General features: G+C 45.0%; 7 protein-coding genes across 7 annotated transcripts; 2 read left to right on the top strand and 5 right to left on the bottom strand.

Moving 5' to 3' along the window:
• Positions 1-39: 39 nt before the first annotated feature.
• OGAPODRAFT_98122 (uncharacterized protein) lies at positions 40-2,250 on the top strand (the record flags this gene model as incomplete). Its single annotated transcript, XM_018357990.1, has 1 exon — positions 40-2,250. The coding sequence occupies one exon, from the start codon at positions 40-42 to the stop codon at positions 1,624-1,626; it is 1,587 nt and encodes a 528-aa protein (XP_018212294.1). The 3' UTR covers positions 1,627-2,250.
• OGAPODRAFT_92755 (uncharacterized protein) lies at positions 53-4,876 on the bottom strand (the record flags this gene model as incomplete). The annotated part of the gene is made up of 1 exon (XM_018357211.1): positions 53-4,876. The coding sequence occupies one exon, from the start codon at positions 4,874-4,876 to the stop codon at positions 1,640-1,642; it is 3,237 nt and encodes a 1,078-aa protein (XP_018212293.1). The 3' UTR covers positions 53-1,639.
• Positions 4,877-4,923: 47 nt separating this feature from the next.
• OGAPODRAFT_92754 (uncharacterized protein) lies at positions 4,924-6,291 on the bottom strand (the record flags this gene model as incomplete). Its single annotated transcript, XM_018357210.1, has 1 exon — positions 4,924-6,291. Exon 1 carries the CDS (start codon positions 6,166-6,168, stop codon positions 4,924-4,926), a length of 1,245 nt encoding a protein of 414 aa, XP_018212292.1. The 5' UTR covers positions 6,169-6,291.
• A 280-nt stretch (positions 6,292-6,571) lies between these two features.
• OGAPODRAFT_15742 (uncharacterized protein) lies at positions 6,572-9,606 on the bottom strand. The gene has a single exon (XM_018353930.1). It carries the CDS (start codon positions 8,391-8,393, stop codon positions 6,582-6,584), a length of 1,812 nt encoding a protein of 603 aa, XP_018212291.1. The 5' UTR covers positions 8,394-9,606; the 3' UTR covers positions 6,572-6,581.
• OGAPODRAFT_11816 (uncharacterized protein) lies at positions 8,541-9,944 on the bottom strand (the record flags this gene model as incomplete). The annotated part of the gene is made up of 1 exon (XM_018353298.1): positions 8,541-9,944. The coding sequence occupies one exon, from the start codon at positions 9,942-9,944 to the stop codon at positions 8,541-8,543; it is 1,404 nt and encodes a 467-aa protein (XP_018212290.1).
• Positions 9,945-10,069: 125 nt separating this feature from the next.
• On the top strand, positions 10,070-13,298 carry OGAPODRAFT_15741 (uncharacterized protein). Its single transcript, XM_018353929.1, has one exon. The coding sequence runs from the start codon at positions 10,132-10,134 to the stop codon at positions 13,267-13,269; it is 3,138 nt and encodes a 1,045-aa protein (XP_018212289.1). The 5' UTR covers positions 10,070-10,131; the 3' UTR covers positions 13,270-13,298.
• Positions 13,299-13,967, bottom strand: OGAPODRAFT_92750 (uncharacterized protein; the record flags this gene model as incomplete). The annotated part of the gene is made up of 1 exon (XM_018357209.1): positions 13,299-13,967. The coding sequence occupies one exon, from the start codon at positions 13,965-13,967 to the stop codon at positions 13,299-13,301; it is 669 nt and encodes a 222-aa protein (XP_018212288.1).
• Positions 13,968-14,028: the final 61 nt, after the last annotated feature.

Genomic DNA, 14,028 nt, shown 5'->3' with positions numbered 1-14,028 from the left:
TCAAGCACCAAAAATTTTCATCTCTACAATTTATCGATAATGACCCTGCCAGCATTTGATTTTTCCAAGCTTTCGTCTCCAAATGATGCCTGGGGGCCTTCCAGTGTGATTCCTGATAGCTTACAGTTCAGTGGTGTTCCGTACGCTCCTTTCTCCAAGGCCGACAGACTGGGAAAGGCTGCTGACTGGCAACAGTCGAAGGAGGACGAGCTGAAACAGCAGCAGTTGAAAAACCAAAACCAAAAGCGCAAGGATCACTATCATGCCTATGGTGCTTCCGCTGCCAAGCTTTTTGGTGCTGAAGAAGAGGAGGAAGAGTTCAGCGTGGTGGACAACAGCAATGCCATTCCTGCCAACCAACAGACCGTTCTGCGGGGCAGAAACAGGGTCGCGAATCAGAAGCCAGGAGGAAAACCAGGCAATGTTGCCAGAAACCAACCTTCTCGTCCTCAACAAGGTCATCCGAATGCCAACGTGAATCCTAATTATAGAAATTTCAACAACAGATTCAAGAAGGACGACAAGGTCAGAGAACCATCTCTCAAAGTGAATCCGAAATGGCACTCAGTGTCCGAAATTGAATTCAACAAGCTCGCCAAGTTGAATCTGGAAGTCGGCGAAGGTACAGATCTGGAGTCTTACGGAAGCGTCCACGGCTATGTGAAGAAATTTGAATCTTTCAAGCAACAGGCATTGAGTGTTGTCGACAAAGTGATTCTGAATCCAACCACATCAGAAGACCCTGTGATCCAAAAATTGGCCAGCGATAAAAAAGCTTCTGTTTTCGTGACCGACTCGATTCTTTCTCAGCTGATGTGTGCTGCCAGATCGAGTTACTCCTGGGACATCAAGGTGACCAAGAGAGACGGAATCATTTATTTCGACAAGAGAGAAAACACTGATAGATTAGAGGTGGACGAAAACAGCTACAATGCCCCTATCGATCTTCCTGACTCGGATGTGAACAGCGCCTCAAACTTGTCTTTGGAAGCGACTTTCATCAACAACAACTTTTTGGCCAATTCTTTGGACTCTTCCGTGCAAGAGTTTGAACACCCTGAGAACCCATTTGCATCCAAGGCTACTAGCGAGTCGCTGCTGAACAAGGGTTACAAGTACAGGAGGTTCTTGCTTCCTTCTGTCAGCGACAACTCGCGAGAACTTGACATCATTGTGAGAACCGAGATCGACGCCTACTCCAGGGAGCAGAACAAGTATCTCTCTATCAATGCATTGAACCAGTACGCTCCGTCGCCATCCAACGACTGGAAGAATAGACTCAGTGGATCCAGAGGAGTTATCTTTGCTGAGGAAATCAAAAAGAACAACAACAAAATCGCCAGATGGACCACAAAGTCTCTACTGGCTGGAATAGACAGCATGAAAATTGGTTTTGTGTCCAGAGCAAATCCAAAAGACAATACCAAGCACATCGTGGCCGGCGCTTTGACTTTCCACCCATCTGGTCTCAGTGCCCAAATAAACCTGTCTCTTGGAAACGGCTGGGCTATTGTTAGGTCCATCTTGGACATTGTTGAAGCCGACGGAGGGAAGAGTGACTACACCTTCATCATCCTGAAGGATCCAAACTCTCCTAAAATTACGATTTACAAGGTTACAGAGTAAGTAATAAACGTAATCATGTTTCGTCGCGCTGTATAAATACGTTGTCCTCGTCCAGATATGTTCGCTCGGTGCGGGCTCGGCGTGTCGGAGTCGAGATGTCTCCCTTTTCGGGCGATCTTTGTTTGACCTGGCGATACTGGCTACGGCGCTGTTCGAGGTACATTCTTCTGACCCGTTCCGTAGCGGGAATCGAATTTGTCCGTGCAACAGCAGGCGTGCGCAGCCAGCGCCCGGGCGTCCCAAAAACAACGCCTGGCGTCTCCGGAACAGCTCCGTTAAAACGTCTGCGTTGGGCCAGCGGAGATAATGACGATACTTCGTTTGTGTCCACAAAGACGTCCTCTCTATTCTTTTTCTTTTCTTCGTAGCTGAATCTCCACATATCGAAAAATACTCTTTTTTTATTCCGAGACCATCTCTCTTTGAAGCGGTCGGCATTTCTCAGGTCATTCTGTATTTTGATCGCTTTGAGTGACATTTGAGATACAATATGAGAAAGGAGGTCGACATTGCTCACCTCCAGATGGTGATCGCATATTTCGTCAAGTTCCAAAACTCTATCATAAGCACGGAGCCATTTGTTGAACATTTTGGTTTCCAGAGACAACGTCCTAAAACTTTCCGCATCTTGGCCATCTCGATAGTAATCTTCCCACTTTTGCTTCCAGAGCTTGAACATTTTCGCTTCTGAATGCGACGTTTCATAGTCTGCGAGCTTGACTCGCAATTTCTTGCTCGTTTCTTGTACCGTTTCGAATGCTTTAATCCAAGCTACCATAACCGTGGAGATGAGTTTCCTCTTGTGTTCTTCATCGTGCTCTAATCGCCACTCCTCAGCTCGCACTAGCATATCACGAGAGTGGGCCAGCTTCGAAAACCAAAATCTCAAAAATGCTTTTTTCGTGAATATCAAGTGAAGCTCTTCGGCCTTCCGGCGTTGTTTGAGTCGTTCGACAGCCAACGAATGCCAACTCTCAAACGTCTTTTGCGTCAACGTGTCAGCTACACCTTGCAAAAATACATCTTCCCGCGTGCGTAATCGCCATCTTTGCATGTATTTCTTCAAGATTATCGCCTCTTGCTGGCGATACACCTTCGACTCCTGAAGGACCAGCTTCCAATGGCTCAAGACTCTTTGAAGTAGGGCCTGTCTTCTAAAATCGTCTGCAACAGAAAGCAGTCGCTGTGCTTTATTCCACTTATTGAAGAAATTCTCCAAGAGATCAGCATTTCGTTTTTGAACATACTGTTTGTAAACTTTCTGCTGCTGATGAAATTGCTTCCAGTTTTCGAAAATCCAATGCACCAGGTGTCGATTGTTATTCCTGCATACCTCCTCTTCTAAGACATGAAGATTGTATGCCATTACCCATCCGTGGAAGTAATTGGATTGAACAAATCGGTCTTCATAATATTGCAGCCTTTTTGCTTTATCTATTCCTGGAGCTGATTCACTGTGCCAGACATTGAAATAATGCGACTTGAGAAGCATCTCTCTAGCTTGGTCAGCTCTCCATATGAGTTGACGATGGTTTCTGAGCTTCTGATGCCATCTGGTTAACATCAGTTGAAGCGTCATTTTGTCATTAATATCCGAGAGCTTTGAAGTACGAGCTAGTGAAGCAGTCCTCCAAAGCCTGAAGAATTTTTTCTTAAGGAAATAAGACTCCTTACCATAGGGACTAGCGCAGCCTTTGAAACGCTCAATTTCCTGCTTCCATTTGAAAAACATCTTGGAAACGGTGAACAAATCCGCTTGATGTTGGGTTTCTGTTTTTCTTTCCAGTTTCTGGACCCATTTCTGAACGTGATTCTTGAGGAGCATTGTGTTTCGGAACTTAACTGCATCTTGATTCTTGACCAGATAGAGCTGGCTCTTGTTGTACCATCTTTTCAAAAATGTTGAGGTGACCGATTTTCTCCAAATGTTCAAGAGCTCGCGGTCTGTTCGCACGTACGTCATTGAATCAAACCAGAGTCTTAGATATTTGCTTTTGAGCTCAACTTCGTGTTTGACACACACCAGAGCATATCGCATTGCCACAGACGGTAACAGCTGTCCACGAAACGAGAAAGCCCTTGAACTTGGAATGAGAGACAAAGCCAACAGGTCTTCTACGAAAGAGTCGGGCGTGATTTCTCTGTTGCTCCATTTGAGAGTGGCCCGTTTGACATCTTGGTAGTACATATCCTCGCTTAAACTCTTTCCGTCTTCCTTCAACAAGTCAATGTATTTCTCAAATATACGCGAAAACCACCTCACAGACAAAGGCGCTTGTGCGTGTTCCAAATACCTTGCTAGCAGTCGATCTAGCAAGCTCAAAATCTGTGTAATATCATCATCATCCGTACTGCGTTGATCATCATGCATCAATTGTCGTATTATAGGTTTCAAAATGGGAATGATCGGATAAAGCGAGAGATAGTCGTCAATTTTCTGTTCGAGAACATCTCGTTTCTGTGAGTTGCGAAGAGGATATTTGATGATATTGAAGATGCGCAAATGAAATTCACTGACGAGCTGCAGATCATATATCACCTTGATACGATTGATGGTCATAAAGGTATCCACCGTAAGTTTTGCTGCTTTCTGAATTTTTGAAGGTGTTAGTGCTCCAGAGGGGAGGGATGCCGTCAGCATCAACAAGCTCTGCTTATAACATGTGTTGAACGACTCGTTGTTTGTTTCGAACATGAGTGGAACCAGCGATTCTTCTTCCTTCATTAGATCACTATTAGTGTCCTCCAATAACTGTCCAGCTTTTCTATGGTAATATACTTCATACTTGTAAGCTTGCGACACATAGTCCATCAGACGTGACTTTGTAGAGAGATTTGACACAACGCTTTCCAAATCAAATAAAACCAGCCTAATCTTGTTTATCATGCTCAATTCCTGTGTGATGTTGCGTTGCAAATGAGGTCCTGTTTCCTCCTCAATGGAGCGTATCAATGATTTGGTTAAAAGCACATCACCGACAGCATTTTGCACTGGAAAATCGGTGTCAAGGTCACTGCCGCTCAGACAATGGAAGCTCGCTCGTCCAAGATGCGACCGTATCTCCAAACTCAAATTGGTATATTGTAGCCGATCAAACAAGTGTTCATCGATTCCTAAGATTACCTGCCAGAGAATCCGAATTTCTCTTAATTTCCTTGTATCCACATCGGAGCTAGAGCCAAGCTCATTTAAGGCACGAAGAAGATCCAGCAGATCGTCTAGATCGTGCACATTCGGCTCATGTGCCATGGGTTCTATCATTTATTATTAAATGATCATGAACAAAGCGCGTTCAATTATTTATTATTTTTTTCTTTGGAGAAATCAAACGGCTGGAACTTTTCCCGAAAAATATCCTTTTGAGACGCTTCCTCCAGCAGAGTCTCTCTGCATTTATCCCAAATAACTCTGCGTCCTAGTTTCATTAGAAATGCCAGAACTCTACGCGGGAACTGAAGATCAACGTTATCTTCTATCAGCTCAAAAACGTACGTGGTCTCAGAATCTGGACCAACTATGCGAATCTGCATATAATCCCCGTTGTTGATTAGTTGGGAAAGCTTCTCACTTTCCATGTCCTTGGTGTAAACTAGGTTGGAGCCATACTTTTTCTGATTATATGCGATCTGTTTTTTCATCTGTGTCTCAAAATGTTGCTCAAGTTTGGCTTCCAAGGGAACGAATTGAATGTGATGATGAATGGCATTTGTTCTAGAGATTTCCCAAAAGACCACTTTGTAGTCGCCAAGAGATGTGAACATCGAGACGACGGACTTCTGGTACTGTTCGATCTCCCTGAATAATTTAGTTTCCTCAACTTTCTTCTCAGGCTCTTCGGCATCTCTGTATTTACTGAATGCGGGATAGTGACCAATTGGGATGATTAAGCCATGGCCTGAGAACCCTAATTTGTCTCTTGTAGTTAAGGGACCCTTGGCAACAGTCATGTATGAATAGTCCGCGATCGAAATGATCATATGTAGTTCAGCTTTAGGATTGGAGACACAGAAAAAACAATTGTCGGGCGCAACGTTTCTCTTCTCTCGCTTTACCTTCACCTCCTGAGGGCCTTCAAGCTTCCTCTTGTGACTCTCAATTTCAAAAGGAGCTTCTTTTTGCCTTATTTGAGGCTTCTCGCCAAATTTCGCCACTCCTTCTTTGTCCATTAGAGGATCGAGGTTTAAATTAAAAGCATAGTACCACTTATCTTGGGTCCCTTGTTGTCCTAGGCTGATGAATCTTGTAACACGGTCATCATCCCATTTGAACGGTAATCGCTCGAAAAATCTGCCATTGTTAGAGCCGACGCAGAACCAGTATCGGGGGCGAGTCCATTCGAGCAGATCATTCAATCTAGAATCTCCCACCAAAGACAATTTCTCTTCTTTGGCAATAGTGGTTGGCCATTGGTAGGTTACAAGGATGTCCAGGAACTGGTTTGCAAATACCTTTTCCAGGTCAGATTCAATGTCATCCAATTTACCAGACACATAGCCAACACGAATGCCGCTAGCTAATCGAAGAATTCCGCATTGTTTCATGAATTTGAGTTTGGACTTTTCGCTGCCTTCATATTTTCTTACTCCTTCGAAATGGAAAATCGACGCAACAGGCTCATCGAGATCTTCAGGGAGAGAACCATCTTCGGTAATCACATCTCCAAGAAAGAAAATTCCATCAAATGGTCCGTGTTTTTTATGCAGATTGTTCGAGATCCTCACTGCTTTTGAAATTTCCGTTGGAGACGGATTTATTGCGAGTCTAGAGGTCAGAATCTTATCATTTGGGTACTTACATTTTGACTGAATTCATCAAATATTATAGAATTAGTCCCTTGATATTTAGTTTTTAGTGAAAAAAAAAAATAAAAAAAAAGATCCTAGATTTGTGGGGATCCAACAACTGATTGTAACAGAAACTCCAAATAATATTTCTCCTATTTATTCTCTCGCGATCAGTACAGTGTTCCAAATGGCTCAGTGTATCCGTGATACTCCCTAAAGCTATTCTGAGCATTAAGTAATAGCGGTGACAAAATGTTATTAGGGTTCAAATTTGGATTTCCCTTGTGCTTGAAAGTGAAGCCCACAAAGCTCTTTTGATCGGTCTTCACGCTGTTATGGCTCAATTTCTCATCGTTAGCACGCTTGGCCATAACCTCTTTATATTTTGCCATATCGTTTTCATTAGTGAAGTCATCGAAGTATCCAGCGTCCTCTTCATCGTCCAACTGAGGCGTGAATGGTGGCACACGATCCCTCAATGATTCCCATTTGACTTCAGCGAAATATGGCATAGACATGATTTGTTTGAAAGAGCGCAATCTCTCATTGGGAGATGCAATGAGACGAGTGATCAATTGCCAGGTGCGGTCACTGAAAACGTATCTGCCGTCTTCGTATCTCGGTCTTTTGAGACAGTCTTTCCATCTCTTCAAATTGCTATACGTCTCATCTGAAGAGCTTCCTGAAAATGGGGTATATCCAACAATAGCCTCGAACAACATACATCCCAGGGACCAATAATCAATGGTGTAATCGTATGACTTACCTTCGAGCACCTCGAGGGCCATGTAATCAGGGGAGCCAACAATCGAGTGGGCAAAGTGGATCTCGTTATTTCTCAAGGACTTGTACATCTGCTGTCTTTCCTTGACCGTGTGCTCCTTTGGCTTGTACTCAAGATTCTTCACTTGGCTGAGGCGGAGTTTCATACTCTCGATTCTATCCGTTGAGACAGATCCAGCAGCTAAACCGAAATCGGTCAGCTTGACATGGCCCTTGGAGTCGATTAGAAAGTTTTCTGGCTTGAGGTCTCGATGCGTGTATCCAAGCTCATGAAGAGAATTGACCGCTGCAAACATCTCGCTGATGTAGAATCTTGCGTGCTGCGGAATCAAATACCCAGCGTTGTTCAGCAGAGTACGGAAATCTCCTCCCGGAACGAACTCCATGGCCAAGTACACACTCTCAGCATCCTGGAATGCATAATAGAGCTTCACGAGCCATTCCGAGCGGGTGTTTGTCAAGATATCTCTCTCGGTCAGAACATGTCTGGTTTCATCGGTTTTGGTGAGAAGCTTTTTACTTAAAACTTTGAGAGCACAAATCTCCTTAGTATCCTTCTTCCTTGCGAGGAAAACTTGTCCATATCCTCCCTGCCCAACTTGCGTGATGATGTTGAAATCTTTGTGTTTAGGCTTGATTCTTCTTTTCCTCAGATATGCTCGCTCTTTGCCAACATAGTTCTTCCACTGCTGCGCTCTTTCCGAAGGTGGAAGCATTTGCAATGCCTCTTCCACCTGGCTCAATCGGTGTCTTCTGTTGATGACATAGTCAAACATGTCGCAATAGTAGTCCAAAAAATACATCTGTGAGACAGTCACCAGTCTCTTTGTCTGGGCACTGTTTGCCTTGATATAGAAGTCTCTATTCAGTCTTGGAGTCTGGGTGACTTGCATTTGAGTAACCGCAGAACGTGGTGTTCCGTACGTTGGCAACGGTGGATGAACATTGTTTCTACTAGGAGTGGCAGGCGGGGTGTTCTCCTTATTGTACTGCACCCGCTGCATCCCTTGAGGATCAAAGCTTCTGTTGGGAGAGCTGGAAGTCGACATGTAAGAAATGTAGGAAGTATCCGCTGCGCCCTGCTGGTTTACCGTGGTAGGAGACCCAAAATTCAGGCTCTCCACGTCCCGCGAAAGGTCCTCCACGTAGCTGTTGTCAGCCTTGGGGGTTCTGTTAAAAATGCCGCCAATCAGTGTCATTGACGGAAGAGCAAATACTTGGAACGATCAAAACCTCAAACCGGACCTATTTACGCATTTTTAAATATTAAATGTTTACAGTTATCCTAATTCGGATTTTGTCGAGCGATCTAAAATTCGTGGCGCACGCGGTGGCACAGCACGTGCTCAGGTGGCTCCAGGAAGCGTCTTCTGTAGCTTGGTCCTATCGTGGCCAGTGTCTTCTGGTAATTCCAATTGCCGCTTGCGGGCTATTTTCTCGTCGTCAAGAAGCTGTGCAACTTTGCTCGTAGCCACCGACTTGTTCCCTGAGAACTTCTCCAGTTTGGAAGCAGCTGCTTTGGACAGCTGAGGCCGTGCTTTGCCGACGATAGCACGCGCCGAAAGCTTTCCAATCATACCCATTCCGATCTCCTCACCAAAGGCATCGTATTTCGTTTCTTCCTGTTCACCAAATGCCATCCTGTTCTGTGCCTTTTCCAGCTCCGACATTTCCATCTTTTCTTTCTGTTTGCGGAACCTACGACCAGCCCGCTTCTTTGACTTTTGATCCACGGGCCTGGGTAGTGGTTTAATCGGCTGCGCATCTGGTGGACTGGCCAGCTTGTCTAGATGCTCACTGAGTTGTTCTCTTGTCCGCAGTCCAAAGGAGTCGTCGGAAACGGACTTTCGCGCATTTGAGTAGTCGACCCTAGCGGCTAGAATCAGCTTGCCCGCAACCATGCGCACAGCCTTCACTCGAAGATCCTCCGAGACGGACTGTACAAGGTCGCAGTAATACAAGTACCCCTTGTTTCGCGTACCTGCTGTACCCTTCATGAACGAGGATCTGTTGGCTCCCATAGACGGTATATTACATGATGGAACTTTGCAAAGGCCCTCCAGTCCGTACACTGATAGAAATTGGGCGGCCACTGTGGGGCCCACCAGAGCAGTCACATTTGGAGCTATACTTTTGGCTCTGCGAGAAACATGGTTTTTGATTTCTGTTCTGGCAGCTTCCAGTTCGAGAAGAAGGTCGCAGGCGTCTGATATGAGTTTCAAATGGTGCTGGTCGAGATGATGGCTATGGCTTGATTGTCTTAGAACAGATGCAGAGACAGTGAGCCCGAGAATCTCATCTTTACGGAGATATTGCTCAAAGAGTTCCGGGGCATCAATAAGTTTCGACGGGTTTCCTAGAATAATCCTTACTGTGCGAGCATAATTGTACGGATTTCGTAGTAAGTCATCGAGTTCTGGCCAAACTGGTTTATAATGGACAGTGATGAAAGAATATATTTTGCCAATCTCTTCGTTCATATCGTCCAATAGATCGTTGGAATTCTGTAGGAGGCTGTCCTCGGTTTTAGAGTCTTGTTTCTCGTAATATCGCAACTTTTCCTTGAATTCGTTAACTCTTGGTAATATATGAGAGTATTTCCTAATATCTGTGATATGACTCAGATCTGGAACCGATATCAGCTGCTGAAAAGAAGGCTGCTGATCATCAGCATCCTGGAGCTCAACACCAGACTCTTGGCCCTCTTCCTCAGATGAATAGCCTGCCAAGAGACTATCAGCAAGACCCATCTAGAATATGTCTTATAAGGACCGGGTAAGTAACTTTTTTTTTTCCTCCTTCGTTGATAATTGAATCTAAAATCTTTTGACTCTTCTTGATTGTCAATAGTTTATGCTATTGAGCAGGTATACAGCCAGAATTAGTGCTTGTATACGAGGAAAACTGAACATACCGAGAGCTTTTTCCATATCCAGAATGAGTGAAGGACAAGCAGCACCACAGGATCCACCTAAATCGGCCAAGGAGCTAGAGAAGGAAAGAAAGAAGGCCGAGAAAATGGCCAAGTTCCTTGCAAAGCAGGCCAAACAACAGGAACTTGCGAAGAATGCCGCCAAAAACCAAGAGAAAAAGAAGAAGGATACAAAGAAGGAGGCAGAGCCAGCTCCTGAGTTTGTTGACAAGACTCCTCCTGGAGAAAAGAAGATATTGGTCAGTTTGGAGGACAAGTCGTTTTCTGCTTATAATCCAAAGGCCGTTGAATCGTCTTGGTACCAATGGTGGGTTAAGCAAGGATATTTTGAGCCAGAATTCACTGAGGAAGGCGAGATCAAGCCAGAAGGCTTATTCTGTATTCCTGCCCCTCCACCAAACGTCACGGGTGCTCTACACATAGGCCATGCCTTGACTGTTGCCATCCAGGACTCGCTGATTAGATACAATAGAATGAAGGGTAAGACCGTGCTATTCTTGCCAGGTTTCGACCATGCCGGTATTGCTACTCAATCCGTTGTGGAGAAGAATTTGTGGGCCAAAGAGAAGGTAACTAGACACGATTTGGGCCGTGACGCATTTGTGGAAAAAGTGTGGGACTGGAAGGAAATCTACCATAAGAAAATCAAGTCTCAGTTCCAAATGATGGGTGCTTCGTACGACTGGACCAGAGAAGCCTTCACTCTCAGTCCAGAGCTTTCGGAGGCAGTTACCGAGACTTTTGTCAGACTGCATGAAGAGGGAACCATCTACCGTGACTTGAGACTGGTCAACTGGTCTGTTCAGCTCAGCACTGCTTTGTCCAATTTGGAAGTCGACAACAAGGTTGTTCCTCCTAGAAGCCTGCTCTCTGTGCCAGGCTACGAGAACAAAGTCGAGTTTGGTGTTCTGACGTCTTTTGCTTACCCTGTCGTTGACTCAGACGAGAAAGTTGTCGTTGCTACCACGCGTCCAGAGACCATCTTTGGTGACACGGCTGTTGCTGTCCATCCAAATGACCCTAGATACACCCACCTGCACGGAAAGTACGTCCAGCATCCATTTCTCGACAGAAAGCTGCCGATAATCACCGATGCAGAGGCTGTGGACATGGAGTTTGGTACTGGTGCTGTGAAGATCACACCTGGCCACGATCCGAACGATTACAACACAGGTAAAAGAAACAACCTTGAATTCATCAACATCTACACTGACGATGGCAAGCTGAACTCCAACTGTGGTGAGTGGGAAGGTATCAAAAGATTTGACGCTAGACCACTGGTCATTGAGAAGTTGAAGGAAAAGGGCCTTTACGTCGGCCAAGAGGACAACGAGATGACGTTGCCAATCTGTTCAAGATCTGGTGATATTATTGAACCTTACCTGAAGCCACAATGGTGGGTTGCACAAAAGAAAATGGCCCAAGCGGCCATTGACGCGGTCAAGAGTGGAGAAATCAAGATTTCTCCAAAGAGCTCCGAGGCAGAGTTCTTCAGATGGCTAGAAAACATTCAAGATTGGTGTATTTCGAGACAGCTCTGGTGGGGACACAGATGTCCAGTCTACTTTGCAAACATCGAAGGAGAAAATAATGATAGAAATGATGGCAAATTCTGGTTCTCGGGCAGAAACGAAAAGGAGGCACGTGAAAAAGCAGAAAAAGCGTTCCCTGGCAAGAACTTCACTCTGGAACAGGATGAGGACGTTCTGGATACCTGGTTCTCGTCCGGATTGTGGCCGTTCTCCACCTTGGGCTGGCCTCGCAAGACCAAGGACATGGAGAAGTTCTATCCGATGTCTATGCTAGAGACTGGTTGGGATATTCTTTTCTTCTGGGTGTCGAGAATGATCATGCTTGGTATCAAGATGACTGGCACCGTGCCTTTCAAAGAGGTGTTCTGCCACTCGCTCGTTCGTGATGCACAGGGAAGAAAAATGAGTAAATCTCTTGGTAATGTGATTGACCCGACCGACGTGATCCATGGTATTAGCCTAGAAGACTTGCACAAACAGTTGCTAGCTGGTAACCTTGATTCCAGAGAAATCGAGAAAGCCAAGGCCGGCCAGAAGGAGTCGTATCCGAACGGTATTCCAGAGTGTGGTACTGATGCTTTGAGATTTGCTCTTTGTGCCTACACCACTGGTGGACGAGACATCAACCTGGATATTTTGAGAGTTGCAGGATACCGTAAATTCTGCAACAAGATTTTCCAAGCTACCAAGTTTGTGCTGATGCGACTGGGCAACGATTACACTCCCCCACCTACTGGTGCTCTTAATGGAGGAGAGTCTCTTGTCGAAAAATGGATCTTGCACAAGCTGTCCGAGTGTTCCGATAAGGTGAACAAAGCTCTTGAAGAGAGAGAGTTCTACGATGCCACACAGGCCATTTACAACTTCTGGTTGTACGATCTTTGTGACGTTTACATCGAGAACTCCAAGTTCTTAATTTTGGAAGGAACAGATTCCCAGAAGAAATCTGCCAGAGACACCTTGTATACTTGTATCGACGCTGCTCTCAGACTTATCCATCCATTCATGCCATTTGTGACGGAAGAAATGTGGCAAAGACTTCCTAAAAGATCAACTGAGAAGAGCGAGACAATTGTGAAGGCCGCATACCCAGAATACGTCCAGGAGTATGACAATAAGGAGGCCTACGAAGCTTACGAGTTGGTCTTGGAAATCACGAAGAACGCCAGATCGTTGCTCTCTCAATTTAACATCACAAAGAACGCACAGGTCTTTGTTGAGGCTTCTAGGCCGGAATATGCTGCCATCGCCAGAGAGCAGACCGACTCTATTGTGTCTTTGATCAAAGCTGTTGACGGCATCACTGTCGTGACGGATGTCAAGGAGATTCCAGACGGATGTGCTCTTGCAGCTGTTGTTCCAGGATGCAACGTTCACTTGCTTGTGAAGGGAATGGTCGACTTGGATAAGGAAATTGAGAAAGTTGTCAAGAAGTTGAACAAAGCCAAGGGTGCTCTGAATAACCTAGAAAAAATGATTAATGCTCCTGACTACGAAAAGAAGGTTTCTAGAGAAGTCCAGGAGAAAAACAAGACGACTCGCTCTAACCAGTTGGCTGAGATTGAAGGTTTCGAGGCCACTATCAAGAACCTCGAGAGATTGAAGCTTTAAATATATAGTAAATCATAATTAATGATAAATTAGGCTTTCCATATATAATTCTGCGACACGTGACTTGAGATCACCTGTCTTATCTGCTGGAAATTCAAGTGTATCTCTGATGCGGAACGGTCGAGCACGTCAAACAGCTGTTTCTGCGTGAAGGTACCCAATCCGTCGCAGAACAAAAGATTGTCAATCTGGTGATTTTTGATGGAATAAACGACGACGAAGTGAGAAAACGAGCCGCACAAGTCTGAAGAAGTGGGTGACGTCTTGATCTCTCCTTCAGTGCTGATACTACAACATGTAGCCATAAACGATGATTTGAGCGAGATTCCACTATTGATGAGAGCGACGAAAACGGAGTTTATGATTGCAACTAGCTGTCTTGCTGTGTATTCTTTGGGTTCACCGTTTTTCAGAATTTGAACCGCAATCTGTATCGTTTGGCGCGGGTATTGGTCCAGGTTTATCACAGTTGGAAGAAGCTGGCCCAATTTGTGTTCTAATAGTGTTTCCCTCGTAGATGGTACGCCAGAGGATGGTCTGATGTTGATGTCCAAATATGCTTTAGTTGGCAGCTCATTTCTGGGTCTTGCAGACTCGATAGGTCCTGTAACAGAACTAATCACTTTGGTGGCTCCAAACTCATACGATGCGGATCCGTCCACCTGATTTAGCGGGTCGTTCTCGACTATGATCGACATGATGAAGCGGTGTTGAGATGTCAAAAAAATTTTAGAAAAATATTCTTAAAGCATAATCCTT

This window comes from Ogataea polymorpha (assembly GCF_001664045.1).
Source record: "Ogataea polymorpha strain NCYC 495 leu1.1 chromosome Unknown OGAPOscaffold_2, whole genome shotgun sequence".
Lineage (NCBI taxonomy): Eukaryota > Fungi > Ascomycota > Pichiomycetes > Pichiales > Pichiaceae > Ogataea > Ogataea polymorpha.
Note: the sequence above shows the minus strand (reverse complement) of the source record. Positions and strands in the feature narration are given on the sequence as shown.